Here is a 19,702-nt window from a genome sequence, read left to right on the forward strand (position 1 = left end):
GTTTTAAAGCTTCATGGGAGAGGTCATCACAGTACTTCAGCTATCAGTCTCAAAACCTTGGGTCCAGATGAATCTTTTTATATAAGCCAGAACCATTTGCATCTAGATTCATTTTCTGCAATTTTTAATCATGTCCACATTTTTGGCTACTCCTACAAACTTTGAGCAATCATCACCAAATGTGGTACAGAACATCTCTGGACCAAGCTGGGAAACGTTTTTCCTTCTAGGATTGTTGATGTTTCATACAATTTTACTACAGCTGGAAGTTATTGATACCACATTTGGTGAATGAAACCCCGATTTAATTTGGCCAATGATGCTGCTACAGCGCCACCTGACTATATAGGAAGCAATCTCTATTTGTTGATGAATGCATGTATGGCTGTGCTTCACATAACTCAAGAAGAAATGTTCATCCAATCAACTTCACACTTGAATATGTCACTACATTTGTGAATAATTCAGAATCACTAGTGTTCACAGAATATTTAATTCAATTCAATTCAATTTTATTTATAGTGTCGAATCATTAAAAAAGTTATCTCAGGACACTTTACAGAGTAGGTAAAGACCACACTCAATGACTTATTTATGATAAACATAGACCCAACAATTCCTCTGTAGAGTACGGTGGCAACGAAAAATTGTAATCTCATGAATAAAAGGAACCACCCATCATCTCTGTGTAGAGTGAAAATTGGATGTACATCCAAAGGTTTCCCTGTGAGGTTCAACAGCTGGATAGAACAGTTAAAGGTACATTCACAGATTCTGTCATAATGTCCAACAGTGAATCAAAATTCATTAAGTATCTTTAAAAATAAGTAGCATACAAATGACATCTGAAGTTTCAGAGTCCAAAGAAACTTATCAATTTTATAAAAACACATAAGCCATTGGGAATCCAAGTATAGCCATGTCAGTCAACTCCAAAAAACTTTAATAAGCATACGTCACCAAAATCTATTCAAAGCAAATACATTTTAATGGTATTTATTAACATGTTGACAGAAATACAATAAAACATAAAACAATGTGTGAATTCTAAATGATGAATTCCTGTATCTGTTTTAATGTGGTGTTTATTACATATGGACAGTCATTCCATGTTTAAGTGTTTTTATAGTGCAGATACTGTATGTGTCTGTCAACAGAACATTTGTTCTGTAGCAGAGATCCACAGCAGACATGAGAGAGCTAAGCAACAGATGTGTTAACGCCTTCATATTGAGAGGGATGCCACTGAATGCTGTCAACTCAAGAGACACTTAAAAAAAGAGAGAAAATGCGTTTTGAAAATGCGTCATCAATTACATGGTAGTTTGAGTCAGAAATGTGTAAAGTCAACATCTAAATTCCAACTGGTAGAGAAGACTCTTTACCTGCATGAAATTAATCTCAGGTTAGCCAGCCAATCACATGACAGAACACACTCCAGACTGAAGCGGCTGGTCCTTCCTCTGAGACACAGCATCCATGCTGCAACACATCACACAGCCAGGATTAGAAATTCACCCTGAGAAATGCACACAAGAAGACTAGCTGCACCAAATCTCTGAATATAAATAGACCTTTAAAGCGTTTGAACAAAGATAATATACTTCAATATGGTTCTAATAAAAAGTGTACAACCATTACAGGAGGTGCATTATCCACAGCATTAAAGGTTGAATATGTAGAATCTTTATTAAAAGCCATATTTCAAAATAAAAAAACACCCATGGGGCGTTTTAAGGGGAACAGATGAGAGTATTGCTTTTCCATAAAAAATATATATTTATTCTTAATTATTATTATTTTTTTTATTATTTGACGGGTTTGACAATGACTTTCTGTGCCGTTCTGTTTCCATGGTAGCAGCCAATAGCGTTGGGTGTTGCTGGTTGCCAGGGTTGTCTGCCAGCCTACAGTAGCTGCACCCAACAACACTGGGTGAAATGGAGTTTGCCAATCCTGCAGCTGCTTATTTGTCCCAGCAGCTGAGTGAGCAGAGACGGGCAAAAACCAGAGTCAATATAAGTCACTGTTCAAAAGCATACTCACCTCTTGGATGGCCTGAAAGGTGCGTCCATGTCTGAAAGGAAGTATTTGACCTCTCTTGAATCATCAGTGGTGAGGGCGTTGCCACTGTGACAGGCTCTCAGGGGTGGACAGAGACATCTGCCCGACTCAGGATTACTGCAGGATGGGTGATTGGCAGCACAAAGGGGATTCCCGTTTGGGTCGAGGGCATCGGTCTCATCGTGGCAGGTTCCAAGCGCCTCCAGGTCATTCGGGGAGGAGGACTGTACTGTAATGTTGGGCATGCAGAGGTTTGTGGGGGAGGGCTCAGAGAGGGAAAAGTGCAGTTTTTTCATGTGGTTGACTACTGAGGCTGCGTTGAAGGCTTGCTGTTGGAAAGACAAAGAGAGAGGGTTATACTGGTGCTGCCTATGTATGGCTTAAAATATGCCATGGTTGGCTTTATATAATATAATACTGATGGGTGACAGTAACCTCAATTTAATTGGTACAGCTTGAAAATGTTGTAATGACATAATTAAATGTGAACTGTGCTGAAAAACGTTTACAGTGCCAATACGGAGCCTTTAAGTGCATTATATGTTTACATTTGAAATTATGTTTATAGCTTTCAAACTTTGCCTTACATTACTGTAACTTTAAATACCATAATCATTGTCTTTCTAGTATGAAATACTTTCCCAGTATACTTTAAGACTTTGGGAGTTTTTCCCTTAGAATCACAGGTTTGGTTAATCTGAATATATGACGATTACAATGCTGAATGGATGCTGACCAGTTGTCATAGTGTAATGGTTAGGGAAATGATTAGTGATTATAAAGTAGTCCATAAGCAAATGTTTCTGTCGCTTACCTTCCATTTCGATTTGGCAAAGTTTCTCTCCATCTGTTCACATACAGACTGATAAAGGTCCACGTCTTTAGCTGTGTTTCCAGCAATCCTGCAATCAAGCCATTGACATTAGTGCATTTGTGTGCATGTGTGTTTATGTGTGTATGAGAGTGAGAGAGAAAGGACTAACCATGTGTGTCTGAGTGCCTGCTCTGTGAGGAAGCGTTTTGTGGGGTTTTTCTGCATCATGTTCCTGATGAAGTCTTTGGCTGTTGAGACATGGCAAAAACATCTGTTAGATTACTATTTGTATTCAGTACTCTGACCAATTTTTCATCTCTCTGGTGGAGTGGAGGTATGTAACAGCAGGTGGCAGCACTATGCTGATGCTTCAGCTATAGTGGAAGTGGAAATAAATATGAAGGGAAAGTAGATAAAGTAATGGTTTTAAAATATCTACCAGCCCCTGACCCTCCAATGATCACTCAGTGGTTACAGAGAGTAAAACATGTCTTTATGATGAAATATATATATGCCCAATTACAGCTAAAAGTACATGTTTTTATGAGAAGGTGGCTGACTGATCTCTGATCTCACCTACGACTCTTATACACTTATACTCTATTTATTTATTTATTTTTATTATCTAGAAATTCCTTTTTTTTGGAGTACAGAACTAGATAAGATATATGCTATACCCTTTACAGTGTTTTGTCTGTTTGACAGGTGAGACCCCATCTCTAGATGATTCTTTGTTTTTTTTGTGTGCTGTTAATGCCTGTTAATGTGCATTAAAGGCAATAAAGTTTATATATGTATATATCAGCCTTTTAACATTTCCCCTCTGTCAGTATGTTCACTTTTCAAACAAGCATTTATTTTTATTTTGCATATCCATTCAGGTTTCCACTACAATTTTTTGTTCAGTCTATCCTTCACAGAAATAATTCTAATCTAGTCCTCATTGTTCTTCTTTTGGTGAGGAGGCTGTTTCTTAATGCCAGTCAATTTAATCCCTCAGGTGAGCGAGAACTGTCCTTGCTCAATTTGTATCTGCTATAAATATATCTGACCTAATCCAAACAGGTCAAACCACCATAGCCGTAGATTATGTAAATATGCTCTAGTTAGGTATGCGGGTCTATGTTTGGTTAAACTCTAAGGATTTATAAACACATCCTGATCTATACTTAGCTAACCCTGATGTTAATCACAGAAATTACACTATTTTTGTCACATTTCATCAAACAACCTGAGCTGGATTTAAGTCACAAACCAAGTCTTTAGAATTTATGAGAAGTCCAGATGTATGCTGACCGATCTACCTATTTATATATTTGTATTTATTTCAGACATGTAACAAATAATAAAGAAAACGAGAATAACAAACAAAATAAACAGTAAACATAGGCCTATGGCAAACTGTCAATAGGTGAGTGTGGGTAGAAATAGGTTTTCACTTATATGGTCCTACTCCTTCTCCAAAACTAATCATGTATCATACATACAACTGAAACAACTATCCTAATGCTACTTTGTAAACCCAAAAATCTACCTAGTGTCATTTAGATTATCTATTAAAATGAGTACCTCATATTCTTCCCACCAATACCTCCTCATCCCTACATATTTTTAAATGGACTTTGCTTAAAGTCCCACTCCAGACATATGTTAAAGTATTTAAAAAACTACTGGTATGATCAATATTTTGATTTCCACATAGAAAGTAAAAAAGACACAGAACTTCTCAATGAGGGAGACAGAGGTCTCCCTCATTGAGAAAGTTTGCCTCTCCCCGCCCTCCGCTGCTCGTGCTCGTACTCGCTTGTGGTAGCTCTTTGGTAACTTTTTCGAGCTTCTACTGGAGGTTTACAAACACACCTCCTATCTGAGCTTGCTTCAGACAGGAGGCAGTTAGCACACTGCAACTAAGTTATAGTTTGTGTGTCCTGAACCCGGCATCAGTCAGACCCAGACTCAGTTGAGCATTATTTCACTAAAATGGTATTATTATAATGCTAAGTGTAGTTAGCATCTTTTATTAGTTTCTATTGTTTGTTAGCCTGTTAGCTTGTTTATCTTGTAACTGTCAGTGGCTGACAGCTGTAATGGCAGCGTGTTTTCTCTCTGTACTGACAGTTGGATCTGAGCTGGAGGTTTCAGGTTTCCTTGATGGTGTTGTGTTGAAGTTTTTCCCCCTTCGAATAGCGATTCACATATCGGACAGCGATTAGTTCATTTACTCGTGACGTTCCACCTAACGCTTGCCCTAATACATTTGAATTTCAGAGCTCAGTGCACAGACATATCCTCCTTCAGGAGAGGAATGTGAAAACACCTTTCTAGTGACAAAATCTGCTCAGATTCAAGTGACAATAATTAATGTGAGACATTTTAGGGGACAGAAACCAAGAAAAACACTTTTTTTGCGTGGAGGGGGACTTTAAGTTTAATATCTAAAGCATTCCACAATTCCTCTACATAAATTGAAATACACATGCTTACTGAAAACAGGGCCCTTGTTGGCAAACAGTAGCTTATTTACACATCCAGCAGTGATGGAGCAACATATATCATTCACGTCTGTCTCTTTAGCTGCTAAATACTACTACACCACTATATTTTTACTAGCTAGTTTATAACTGTGTCTGCCTGCTGTTTTTAGAGTTTTTTTCCACTGAAAACAGCCTGCTGCGTCCAAAAATGAAACTAGCAAGAGGACCAAAACAGTAAAGTTGCAGGCCGGCTAATCAATGAGCTGAAACTCTGTAAAGGTGAGGGGAGCTGAACATTCAGCTGATAATTCTCTGTAGATTCAGCACTATAAGCAACCCCTTTAATATTGTCATTTGATTTTGTCTTTATAAAATGACTGATTATAGCCGCTTCAGGTTGGGCTCAGGTCCTAGACTATGTCACAGTCATTTGGATAGTGTCAAAGCAATGTATACAAATAAATACAATTCAAAAAGAGAAAGTGCTGGGGTATAATATGTCAAAAATATTATGTTACAGATGTGAAATGCTTTCTGCGGTTTCCATACCTGACTCAGAGATGTCGTCCCAGAAAGGTGAATGGAAGGCGTACTCAGCTCTCATGATCTTTGAAAACAGACGAGTCTCATTGTCTTCAAAGAATGGAGGGTAGCCGCAGAGCCTGCAACACAGGGACAACGGGCTTACTTAGCTAATCACATTATAACCAACTTAGTGTTAAAGATTGTAATCACTTAAATCTACATTTAGGATCAATTTTGTTTATGCTATAACTGTAGCTGTATCAAACTGATGGCAAAAACTATTATTTCACAACAAAATAAGTTGATGTATTAAATAGGCTATTGTTGAAAGTAAACTTTCAAAAGTAAACGTATAGTGGGGGGAATAGCTCCAGAATCTATCAATCCTCTGCAAATCTGCAATGATTATAAGCAGTCATGTAATGTCGTATGTTATGGAAAACAGAAATGTACTCACAGGATGTACGTGATAACTCCAATGGACCAGCAGTCCACTGCTTTGCTGTAGGGTCTCTGGGCCAAAACCTCAGGGGCTGTAGAATGACACACAATGCAGTCTTTAAGTCTAACGTAACACTGTTTCAAATAGTGTTTCCGGGTCCAAATGCGCCATCGAACAAAGCAGAGAACAATGGCAGAACCTCTGAACCTTTTACGATCGCTCTTTCTTTAGAGAGACACCTTTTCATCAATAGGAAAGCTCTAATATTTCTGTTTCTGTTATTGAGAAAGATGATAATCCAAGTTCAACTGTGTTATTGATGGGATTTAAAATTATCATTATAAACACCTCTGCTTATAACTGTCATGTGCAGAATATAATAGCATGATTACACTTTATTAAATGTCTGTTCCAACATTATTTCTTTGATTCCCTAACATGTTCTCATGTTATGAGATTAAAGTGGCAAATCTACGAGAAAATAAAGCCTCAGATTTACGAGTTTAAATAGAAGCAAATCTACCAGAAAAAAATTGCAGATTTACGAGATTCAAAGATGGAAAAAATAGTGTTTTGTTTTACACTCCCTGTTGAACTACATCACATCAGGATCTACAAAGGCGTAGGTGTATGCTGCCTAGGCTCCTGTGTCTGTAGCCAACTCTGAAAAATACTATGTTTGGTAGATTAGAAAGAATCAAGGACGCTACAAGGTCTAATGACATCATGTGTAATACGGCAGCCAGTGGATGACAGACTGTATTGTGGTACCAATGAACACTCATCATCTTTGAATTTGCAGTGAGGGAGCCACCCAAAGTGAAACTCTATTAATCAGGGATATGAAGCAGCCTATTCTCATGATAATCACATGTTAATGTGATAACTACAGCTCCAGCAACACACGTATGTTTTCATATTTTACAAATAAAGGCTAAAATATTTTGAAACCTGTGCATGAACTTCACTGTTGGAGGAGTTGGTGGACTCAAAAAATCTTAAATCATCTTAAAGTTGTACTCCATAAGATTTGTGATACCTTGTTTCTAGCGGCCTCTGTAGCCTATATGTTACCCTCTTAAATCAATACACACAGACACACACAAGCACACACGCGCACACACACACACACACACACACACACACACACGCACACGCACACGCACGCACACGCACACGCACACGCACACGCACACGCACACGCACACACACGCACATTTGATTGTTTTATTTGGAATGGCCAATACTGATTAAAACAACACAGCATCCAAATATTGACAAAGAGCCTGTTATGTCCCACTAGACAATACACACATTAGTTAGTTCCAACCACGTGAATAAATAAACAAATAGGCTGTGTATGTTTAAGGATAGAGGTGGCATCGCCTTCTCCAAACATGCAGACTGCCTATGATTGCTGACACGGAACAGTATTTGGCTAATCGCTTAGGGGTCTTTTTACTCAGTCCAGCAGTTTGCAAGCCTCTAACACAGAGTCTCTGCACATGTCCTAAACTCCCATAGATCAGGATAATCAGTTTGGTACAGTAACCACACATTGCTAAAGCATTTGCTAAAGGCTGCTATTTTAGCATTTTCTCAGAATAACACAGGTCCATGTATGCATCAAAGCAGCAACCTACTTCCAGAATTAGAATGTTCTTGGAGAGTTCATTGACAACTACAATGTCTGGAGTGTTCGGTGATTCTCTGAGGACACGTCTCAAAGCATTTTCGTTGTCGTGGAGATTTGAAAACCAGTTTATTTGAACAGTCTTATTTGTATGTATTGTACTTTGTCCAGAAGCTTTACACAGTTCTTGTGCTGTTATGGTTACGATATGGTCGTGGCGCGCGATGTAAAGGCCTTTAAACGCAGGGCACCCTTTCATAATGTGTGCTGTAGATTCCATTGTTTTGTCACTATGTAGTAAGCAGAATGGCTCATGATGTTTTGGAAACCAGAGAGAGAGGTTGTATTTGGTCGGGAGAGTTTGCAGCCGAGCTTTTATAACAAATTTCTTCGTTAACGGCTGGATTTTGTAGCGCGGAGTGTGAGACTGTGTGATCAACACTCTGCAGGCATGCAAGCTTACCTTGAAGGCGCAGGTTGACCCAATAATCGCGCTGTTGCGCTCGAAAGTGTTGGAGTATTTCATACCTGCACGTCCGGCTGGTTCCAGTGTAATGTATAGTTGCCTCAGCAAGCACGTTTCAGTCCATGATCTGTGCTTCGCTGATGTTTACCTGCTCCCTGCTTGTGTGTGCCCAGTTCAACTGTATGTTATTGTTGGTACACAAGTCATTCAGATCGGGCCAATCCGAACGTACTCCAAATACCGTAGCCTTAGTATCCAGCTTTCCATTGGGTTTCTTTCTAAAGCCAAGGAAATCTGGTTGTCCGTCTGTAGCATAGGGGACCTTACGTTTGCTTAGATCCAGCAGCAGTGAGCGTCGGGCCACTTCTCGGACTGTAAGGTCATCGTTATTCAGCATTTGCAGTAGGTGGTTTATTCTGGTAGCTGTGTATATCCATTCGATGTTGGGAATCCCTAGTCCTCCCTCTGATTTACTCATGAACATAATACTTCTTGTTGTGTGTGTATTGAGACTTAACCACTTTCTTACTAGCTGCACGGTCTTATTGTTCAGTTCATGCAGAGTCTGCTAAGTATTCATTGCAGATATCGCTCACTTGTTCTTGCCATTCTCCTGCGACATTAAACTTATGTCCTAGGTAGGTGTATGTTTCATGTCTTGTATAGACTCTGACTGGGCTCCTGGAGTTTGTGAATGATGGAGGCTGGTCAGACTAGGCTATGTACCATCTATTGCCACCACTGCGTCGTTCGTAGAGCACCGCACATTTGTTGTTCTTGACTTTGAGTCCAGACCATTGCAGAAAGCGATCGGTGTATGACAGCATGTTGTTAATGACGTTTTGCTCTCTCGATACTATGAGGACATCATCTGCAAAAGCCTGGACTGGGTTTGGAGATATTATTCCAGGTGGGGCAAGGAGGCATAGCCATTTCAGCCAGTGGTTTAGGGCCACTATGAAATTCCCAGCACTCCAGGGGCACCCCATCTTCATCCCAACTTCAAGTTTGACCGGTTTCGTTAGTTGTTGTCCACAGATCCCTTGTAGGAATGATTTTTCGTATACATCCTTGATTATATGTATATACTCTTCCGGCAGTTCTATTTCCTCAAGGGAATGGAGCATATGGGGCAGGGAACCAAAAGTGCCTCGAAAGTCAAAGAACACCGCATAAAAACAGGATGATTCATGTTTAAAATCGTCAATGGCAGTCTTCAAACAGAATACGTGCTCATCCATTCCTTGCCTCTCTATGTATGCCTTTTGTTTTGTTGTCAGTGTTCCTGATTCCACCAGCCAGGGTAATATGCGGCTTAGGATGCACTTCATAAATACCTTTTTTATGCTGGGAAGTAGCGATTTGTCCCTCCAGGTGGAAAGGTCTTCTGGTACGTTGTTTTTCTTGGGGATCCTATAGATAATAGCCCCCTTCTAGGAGTCAGGGACTTTCCGGTTGACTAGGCAGACATTAAAAATCTGTGTGAGGGCCACTGTTGAGAACTGTTTTGTTTGCAGCATAATACTCGTAGACTTTATCCATGTCGCTTATCGTAGGAGCGCGGTCTAGGTAGGTGCTGTGGTTTAAGATGATATCTATTGCCTTGCTCCTACGGTGTCCCCAAAGATAAGCCAGTTCTTTTTCGCTTACCACTCTGGGCTCTCTCACACTGCTGGAGTCTGTCACTCTGTTGAGCGCTGGCTGGATGGTTTCCCGTACGAAGCGCAGCTGTTGATCTATCCAGTGAAAAGCTCTCCGCAGAGGGGGAATTTCCGTAGGATTCTTCCCGTGTACTTCAACAAGGGTAATCCTAGTGGCCTTCCATCTCGGTGAGTTGCTGAATAAGCTCCGTTTCTATAGTATACTCCGCATAGGATGGTTATAAGAGAATTTCTGTTGACTGATTTGCCTCTGATAACACCCACTCAAATGTATGTATTTCTGTGCTTAGTGTTTTGGTGCAGAGGGTCTTTTTCCGATGTTTTTATGGTGAGAGAGAAAGCAACAGGAAAACTGTTTGCTCTGAAATGTCTGAAGAAAAAACACATTGCCCATAGCAACCTCGAAAATGAAATCAATGTCCTGAGAAGATAAAACACACACAGACACACACACACACACACACACACACGCTCACACACACACATACAGTATATGTTCCTATTACACTTCTACCCTTACTACAAGCCTGACTCAGAAGTTGAAATTTCTGATTTCCGATTACAAGTGAACGCAGCATAAAGGTAAGTGAGGATCTGGGCCGACAGACCAAGTGCTGTCAGCAGAGTCACTAACATTGTGCTGAACGTATTTACATTTAGGCCGCAAATATCTCCACAGACACACAGATATTGTAATACTCATTAGTGGGTCATATCAGTCACCATTGTTTTAACCCACTTTCTGATAGATATCAACTTTAAAGGCAAGTAAATAGACGGAAATCTTACAGAGTACAACTTTAACTACTCTTGCCACTATTCAATTAGCATGCACACTGTATAGTAAAATGTAACTTTAATGATTCCTCTTAATTTTCTGGATTAATTTCTTTGTTGTCATCACCACAGATACACCACTTAAATACGGGTTGATTACAATTTACTCTAAAAAATATATCCTTCAATTTCAATTGTGTAATTTAATATCAGGTATAGACAACAGATTACTCTCTACAATAACTCACCAACATATCCTGGTGTACCACAGGCTGTGGACATCACACCGTGCTCCAACGTCTTAGACAGACCAAAGTCACTGACCATGATCTTAGCATTCTCATCTGTGTTATAGTACAGCAAGTTCTCAGGCTGCTCGTAGACAGAGAGCGAGAGAGAGAGAGCGAGAGAGAGAGAAAGAGAGAGAGAGAGAGAGAGAGAGAGAGAACAGTTAACAATTAAAAAGAGGTAAAGAGAGAACATTATGTAGATGTGCCTATATATTTAATAATAGCATCTTACTATTATATATAATTATTCTTTGTGTGTGTGTGTGTGTGTGTGTGTGTTTTACCTTAAGGTCCCTGTGTACGATGCCATTTTCGTGCAGGTAGCTTACAGCCTGCAGCACCTGTTTGATCACTGTGCTCGCGTCCTTCTCAGTGTAAACCCCCTTGTCTAAAATGCGATCAAACAGCTCCCCACCTGAGACCCTGCACACACACACACACACACACACACACACACACACACACACACACACACACACACACACACACACACACACACACACACACACACACACACACACACACACACACACACACACACACACACACACACACACACACACACACACACACAAATAAGTCAGCAGTGTTTCTATCTCTCTAAGGATCCTGTCGCCTGTTCCTTCTTGAGGCAGATGGCTGTCCCTGTAAATTATAAAGTATGGTCTTTTAAGTGTCTCAAGATAACTTCTGTTGTGATTTGACACTATATAAATAAAATTGACTTAACTTTGACCTGCCACTTGGACAAAGAGTCCAGTTGGACCAAAAAGCTTTGTTGAGAGCTTACAGAAGCTCAGAATTTTGTTTTATATCATAGTATTTCTAGTAAGTGAGAACACATCTGAGTGCTGCATGTGTGAAAGAGAAACTCTGGACTATCTCCACACCTGAATCTCCTGACATTGTCCAGGCTTCATATGTGAAAACAGCTTCAGTCTAGCTAGAACACTAACGATTTCTGAATAGATAGATAGAGATAGGTAGACAACTAACTAGAGATAAATAGATAGCAAGATATATAGATCAAATATAGGCAATATATGGCTACCTATACAGTAATTTCAAAAGTTACGCGCAATATGAGGGAAAGTTGAGTTGATTCCAAAACGAGGCTGGAGCAGAGAGCTTATTACAGTTTTTCTCAATTGCTAAAACACTAAACCCTGTTGTCTGAACCAATTTCTCTGTTGCCTGAACCCACTGATTGAATCAATCACTCTTTTGGCAAAACCATGAGCACTTTTTACCTGTTTAGACACAACTTCCCAACACATTTTCATTGTGATGCACCTGTGCTGCATAATGGTAAGCACAGGTGGCAACACAATTGAAGCACGGTTATCACTACTTGAACACAACAACTCAAAATTGATCACACTTGTGGCTAATGATGTGAGGGAATATATAAAGCCAGTTCATAGAGCACTGATTTGTGAGGCACTACAATGGATAGAAATCTGAGAGGAAGAGTTCGTGTGAGAGGAGGTCGAGGAGGTCAATAAATATATATAGTAAATATTTGTTTCAGTACATCACTGTGCCAATGCACTGTAGTACTGTAATGGAGGGTTAGTCTAACTGTCTGTAGGCCTAGTATTCAATGTATATCTTTTTGTAGAATTGAAAGACTGCCACATTGGGGTGGGAGGACAGGTGGCACATGTACACAAGTGGCAAATGCATAGGATTTCTGTTTGTTTTGTACCAGTGCTAAATGCACAGGTTTTTTGTTTTGCAACATGCATTCAGCTTCATGTCCTGAGCATTGTGTTTTCTATTTTTCTATGTAGTGTTTAGTAAGTGCTCAGTAGTGTTTTTAATTGTGATTGACTTGGGGCACGATTTGACAACAAAGTTCAGTTTTGGGCACAGATTGAACTGTTCTGAGGTGAAAGTTTGGTTTTGCAAGAAGAGTCTGAGGTTTTGTGAATGTAGCTTGAAAATTGGGGTTTGTGTTCACAGTTTAGAGAAAAGGAGAGAAGCTTTCAAGAAATGTGTCTTAGCAATCGAGAAAAACTGTAAAGAAAAATGACATCATAAGTAACAACATCATTTTTTATGAATATGACCACGCCCACCTCAAATACAAAACCAGGACAGTTAAGAGAACTTAAATGACAATATTTCGAATTTGGATTTATACTTGTTAATAATTTTTATATGCTTACTGTATGTACATACACTTCTAAACTAAATATTTAGAATGATATTTTTTGGGGGGTTTCCAGGGCCTTTAAATTCTGCAACTTTAAAGCTACAACAGGTTAAGGTCCAGGCATCTATTTTTCTCTCAGAACACTCAAATTACAACATGTTGAAAGATTATTATGAATTCTTTGACCGACATCGCCAAAAATAAACTGCCTCCTCCAGGTTTAACCGTTCGTTGTTGTCGTTGTCAAATTTCATTACACTCAATATGAGATCCATAGTCAACATTTTGTTCTAGCAGGGAATAACAACATGATAATAACAATGAGTCCACTTACAGTTGCATGACCAGGTAATAGTGTGTTCGACTCTCATAGAAATCCTCCAGTCCCACCACATTCTCATGCTGTATCCTGAAATAGTAAGGAAGAGGTTGAGGCATCCCTGCTGCCCTCAGTGGAAATGTTCCTTGTTTACAGAGTTAAGAAGCTGCTGACTGTTATCCTCAGGCAAAGGTAAGAATGTTCTACACATAAAATTAAATACATTAAAAGATTAAATCAATGTATTATTGTGTAAGCGTGTGTGTGTGTGTGTGTGTGTGTGTGTGTGTGTATGTGTGTGTGTGTGTGTGTATGTGTGTGTGTGTGTGTGTATGTGTGTGTATGTGTGTGTGTGTGTGTGTATGTGTGTGTGTCTGTCTGTCTGTCTGTGTGTGTTTTACCTTCTCAGGACATTGATTTCATTTTCGAGGTTGCTATGGGCAAGGTGTTTTTTCTTCAGACATTTCAGAGCAAACAGTTTTCCTGTTGCTTTCTCTCTCACCATAAAAACCTCGGAAAAAGACCCTCTGCACCAAAACAGTAAGCACAGAGATACATACATTTGAGTGGGTGTTATCAGAGGCAAATCAGTCAACAGAAATGCTCATCATAAAATCATAAAATAAGAGGACACAACTATTTGTCGTTTGTATTTATTCATTATAAAGTTCAAAGCATTTGTTTTTGTTAATTTAATGTCCCTTTACTTCAAGACAGAGAAATTATATATTTAAAAAAAAACCAATAATGTAGTCAACACAGGTCGGCAAAGATGACTGTGCCATAAAACTTTTAGCCCTTGAAACAACTGCGGACCTCTTATCTCACAAGCTCTTCCATCTCAATATATTATTTTATCACAATATCAGTGAAAGTATTTAATTCCCACAGGAGTATACAAAAATGTTTACTAATTCAATTATAGTTTTTTGTTCTCCTTACCTTTTTGTACAAGTTGATGGTGTGAATATGTACCTAGTACTTTAATGACTGTGTATCAACAACACAAAATGCTACTTACGTGGCAACATTGAGCTATTTTCGAACCTAGAGATGTCAACAAACAAGATCACGTTTTGAAAGATTCCATGGGTGCAAATATTTACACCAAATACTTGTAAAGTGAATTAGCATGAAGTAGAAGAATTTATTTATGTCTACTGGAATTTCATGATATTTAATCCATGTTAACTGAGTGTGCATGGTCTGATGTCTGCCAACCTTCAACGACTGCCACAGAATTTGAACCTTCTGAAGCAAATCTCTGATAGACTGCAGGAAACTAGACACTGTCTTACGATGGGATCACACCCACCACAACGCCAAATCGGGCCAGGTGCATAAAACCCTCGGACTACAGCCATCTTTGTACTCCTTTTGATCTCAACTACACCTGTACACCTGCACGGTTAGGAAACTATCCCGTTGACAAAATCTGTCCTCATACAGACAAGCAGGAATATAAACACCTGGTAAAATTTTCAAAACCTCCTCTGTGGTTGTTCCTGCTACAGCAGGTGTCTCCAGGAACACATTTTGCCACACACACACACCCAGACACGCCCAAACAGTCTTGGCTTGATATCAGATTCAGCACCTATTTCTTTAGGCTCACAGTCAGATGGCAGCAAGGTTAAATCTCACATTTTGGCCACTGAGTCAACTGAAGCTGTAGCCTTAAATGCTTCAAACCAAATGAGGGAGACTCAAATTCAAGTTCTAAATGCACTGCTGCTATTACTATTTTGTTTTGCACTGTGTTTAAAATTAGGCTAAGGGCAGTATATTAGCCCTACTGATTCAAAGTTAATAATGGAGTGCATTTGACCCCTACATTTAGGCACAATAAAATATTTTGATCAACTTTCATAATGTCACTGCATAATACCCTAATAACTTTCATTAGCCTTTATTCAGTCTTCAGTTGACTGTCCTGTGAACATGCTCATTCACAGGTGTTCTTTATCTCGGAATAAATAATATATAATTGACTTGAAAACAATGGAGATATTGAAAATGTGTAATTTAATTAAAAGCTGAATGAACTGATGCAAAGCTGTGCAATCCACAAGGTAACACATGTTGACCTGGACAAGTTTTTGCCTCATGTTTGGACACACGCATACCTGCATCTGCTTACACCACCTGCTTTCATCCACCTTCGGTGCACTCATCCACCAATATAATCAGTTAGACTCTTAATCCTATAATGAAGTGGTGCTAGGATGTTCCTGCACTGCTGCTCTGACGTCAGTGCTCAAGAGCTTGAGACACACACACACACACACACACACACACACACACACACACACACACACACACGAAGGGCTTTAAGCAGCTTTGAGCATGTGAACACGTACAGTAAACCACTTGTTGCAGGTCACTGTACTGACCAGTGATATGAAGCCAACCTAGTCTTGCTACATTTCTGGAAATGATGCAAATAGAGCAAACAACTCTTTCTGGGCAGGGCAAGAGGAAAATATAGTTTGCCATTAACCAAATTTATATTAAAGGACCATACCAGTGCTTTTCCCATGTTTTAAGGCACCTGTTACAAATCAGTGGGGAACCTCAATATGAGTTTGCACCCAATGCTTGTTCAAACTTCTTTACTTTTTCATATTCTTATTCTTTCATTAAATATGTAGTGATTTAAATCATAATGTTGTTAACTTTATGCTGTAATAAATGTATTGAGGAGACACTACAGGTGAATAGGCTAAACATTTTAACTAACAGATATCACCATGAAACTTCACCAGTTGATTACTGACATTACGATAATTTTTTTGTATTAGTAAGTTTTCTTATTTAATTGTATGTTTAAATATGCAAATGTGGCATTATTAAATATGTGCTAATTTGCGTATGTAAGTGCTGCTGAAGTAAAGATGTCTGGCTCAAAAAAGCCAATTCTGAGAAAACAGCCTTTAAAGATATTGATTCCTTTATTCCATGACCATGAAATTTCCCCAGCTGATTACTGTTACACAATAATGTTTTTATCAAAGTTTTCTTAAATGTTATGTTTAAATATGCAAATTAATAATGATCTAGCGCTAACATTTGGAGAATTTAGGAGAAATCTACAGACACAAGCAAAGTGTCATGAAATAATTGTTTTCTTCCCTTAGTCTGAAAGAAGACATGTTATGGAAGCAAAATAGCCACAAAATACTTAATTAAACCTAGCATGAAATTATATTTTTGCCTGTAGTGTCTGGCCTTAAAATTAATGCAGAGTAACATGTGACATAAGCATGCAAAGTTTGGTTTATTTTGGTAAAAGGGTAATCCAGTCATTTAGCACTGCACTTCAATAAAGGTGTGGGACTTTATATCTCATTCAGTTCAATTAGATTAAAATTAAATTAAATTCAATTTTATTTATAGTGCCAAATCATAACAAAAGTTATCTCAGGACACTTTACAGAGTAGGTAAAGACCACACTCTATGACTTATTTATGATTTACATAGATCCAACAATTCCTCCATGAGCAGCAACAAGTCTCACTGTCTTTAATAATAATAATAATAATAATAATATTAATAATAATAAAAACCTTCCCTTTAACAGGCAGGAACGTCGAACAGACCCAGCTCTGTGGAGGACGGACGTCTGTCTTGACCGGTTGTCAAGAAACCACCCAACTCACTTTGATTCCCTACTATGGGTCAAGCCTATGATCCACCCAGTGTTTTCTTAGGGCGCACTCCCACTGTCCATCTGTACCGTGCCCAAGCACGTTTAACAGCTAAAGCCTAGTTCGTTTGACCAGTGTGAGTGCAACCGTACCGCGCCTAGGAGCTTGTCGTCCACGGCCCGCTTGGGAGAGGCGGGCTTTTGTAAACACGTTTGCACATGTACGAGCACGAGGCCTACGACGGCTCTGACGTCATTTTATGTGCGCTGGTTGGGACATAGAAAAAAGAAGGAGGAACCATGCATGGACATTTAAAACAATGGTGGCGAAAGGTTCACGTTGGTGTGATGCGGAGGTGGAGTGTTTACTGCAGATTTGGTCAGATGAAAATATTCAAAAACAGTCGACAAGACGCACAAAAACTCTGATGTCTATGAAAAGATTTGTAAACAAGGCGATGCATCGCGATGACGTCATCAATGCGTGTGACGTGTTATGGCGTGTACGTATAGGCAGCAAGAAGCATTCGCGCCGAGGCCCAGGTAGTGTGAGTACTAACGGGCCTGGAGTGCCCACACTGGTCAAAGAGACTAGTCACTAGACTTTACCCGTGAAACATGCTTGGGCACGCCCTTAGACGACCCTTGTTGTGTGCGCCATGTCAGAAGACATTATACAACTGTTTTTACCGGCTCACTTTAGGACTAGTAAATTGACGTAGCCAGCCCATTTGAATGTGGAAAATAATCTCTATACTCAGCAAACTAAGATAAGTATAATTTGGCATTAGTAATCTAACTCGGGATATCAAGCTCTCATATTTTGTGGGTAATATTCATAAAATTGCAATATTAACATTGCGCCTGGTCATGATTAACTGCAAAATTGTGATCATGTTCATTATGATTCATGAAATGACTCTACTGTCTTTCAACAGATTAGAAAATGTAAAGTCCTCCACCATCATGTTCAGCTGGGAGATTACTCAGACAGCCCCATTGATAAAACTAGCTCTCAATGAGGTGATGGAAAGGATTATCCCCAGCCTGTGGGCCGATCTGAGCCTGTTAACAGGGAGATAGGGCGCACTCACACTGTCCCTCCGTACCGTTCCCCGGGCTTTAGGGTACTTGTCCCCCCCTCCCTCTCCCCCTGCGGCCCAGGCCCGTTTGTACTCACACTGCCTGGGCCTCGGCAGAATGCTTCTTGCTGCCTATACGTCATCACGCCGTAGAACGTCACACGCAATCATTGACTTCATCGCGATGCGTCACTTGGTTTACAAATCTTTCCATAGACCTCAGAGTTTTTGTGCGTCTTGTCGACTGTTTTTGAATATTTTTCATCGACCAAATCTGCAGTAAACACTCCACCTCCGCATCACAAAATCGTGAACCTTCGCCGCCATTGTTTTAAATGTCCGCGCATGGTCCGTCCTTATTTTTTCTATTTCCAAACAGGTGCACATAAAATGACGTCAGAGCCGCCGTAGGCCTCATGCTCGTACACGTGCGCACGCTCGCGCTCGTACATATGTAAACACGCTTACAAAAGCCCACCTCTCCCAAACGGTCCATGGCCGGCTAGCAGGCCGCAGCTAGGCGCGGTGCGGTTGCACTCACACTGGTCAAACGAACTAGACTTTACCCGTGGAACCTGTTTGGGCACGGTACGGATGGACAGTGTGAGTGCACCCATAGACAGCAGTCTGGTCTTTCATCAACTCAGTCCAGTGACAGCCCTCTGAACTTGGGCAAAATGATTAAATGTTACTACTACTAGACAGCATTATTAGACCACACCCACCGCTTCTGCTGCACATTGTACTTCTACTCAGTCCCACTAAGTGCCATACAAATCCCACCTCCTGGCCAATTACCAAACTGATATTTGTATATACCAAATAGCAGCAAATATGATTCTGTGATGAGATTGTCCTGAACTTTGCACCTTTGTCAAAAATTGTATTAAGTAGCTACAAAGAAACATGAAAGCTGCAATTAACCGTTAATGAAGCTTGACTCTTGTATGTGGGACTTGTCCTTCTCTTCTTCCACAGAGAGCAATCACAATCAATTTCTTTCTCTTTACTTTCAATAGCAGTACTTACGATCCCATTTTCCCCTTGAAGTCAAACACGTCCTTGATGTTAGTGATGCTTTTCTTCCAGCTGCAGATGATCTCCTTTCGCCCCATCTTGGCTCTGACGTTGCCGTAGCACAGATAACAACAAATAAAATAATTTACATTTCATCATGTGTCATCATACATCAAGCTAAGGTTGAAAAATTTCCATTATCAGAATAATCGGGAATATCATAAATATCCATATCAGTGACTTAACCACCAAACTTTACCCTGCACTTTTTTCTCTAATTGTAACATTAATTTAGTCAATGCCCATAAGTAACAGTTCCTTTCAAGTAGTGAA

General features: G+C 39.7%; 1 protein-coding gene across 1 annotated transcript; it reads right to left on the reverse strand.

Moving 5' to 3' along the window:
- Positions 1 to 1,187: 1,187 nt before the first annotated feature.
- camk1ga (calcium/calmodulin-dependent protein kinase IGa) lies at positions 1,188 to 19,482 on the reverse strand. Its single transcript, XM_083939147.1, has 12 exons — positions 19,382 to 19,482; positions 14,025 to 14,150; positions 13,639 to 13,713; positions 11,431 to 11,569; positions 11,105 to 11,228; positions 6,335 to 6,410; positions 5,902 to 6,014; positions 3,048 to 3,126; positions 2,879 to 2,966; positions 2,047 to 2,393; positions 1,386 to 1,482; positions 1,188 to 1,270 (listed from the first exon to the last, which is right to left on the reverse strand). The coding sequence occupies exons 1-11, from the start codon at positions 19,465 to 19,467 to the stop codon at positions 1,419 to 1,421; spliced, it is 1,317 nt and encodes a 438-aa protein (XP_083795273.1). The 5' UTR covers positions 19,468 to 19,482; the 3' UTR covers positions 1,188 to 1,270; positions 1,386 to 1,418.
- Between the last annotated feature and the right edge of the window lie 220 nt (positions 19,483 to 19,702).

The sequence above is a fragment of the Echiichthys vipera genome, assembly GCF_963691815.1.
Source record: "Echiichthys vipera genome assembly, chromosome: X".
Taxonomy (NCBI): Eukaryota; Metazoa; Chordata; class Actinopteri; order Perciformes; family Trachinidae; genus Echiichthys; species Echiichthys vipera.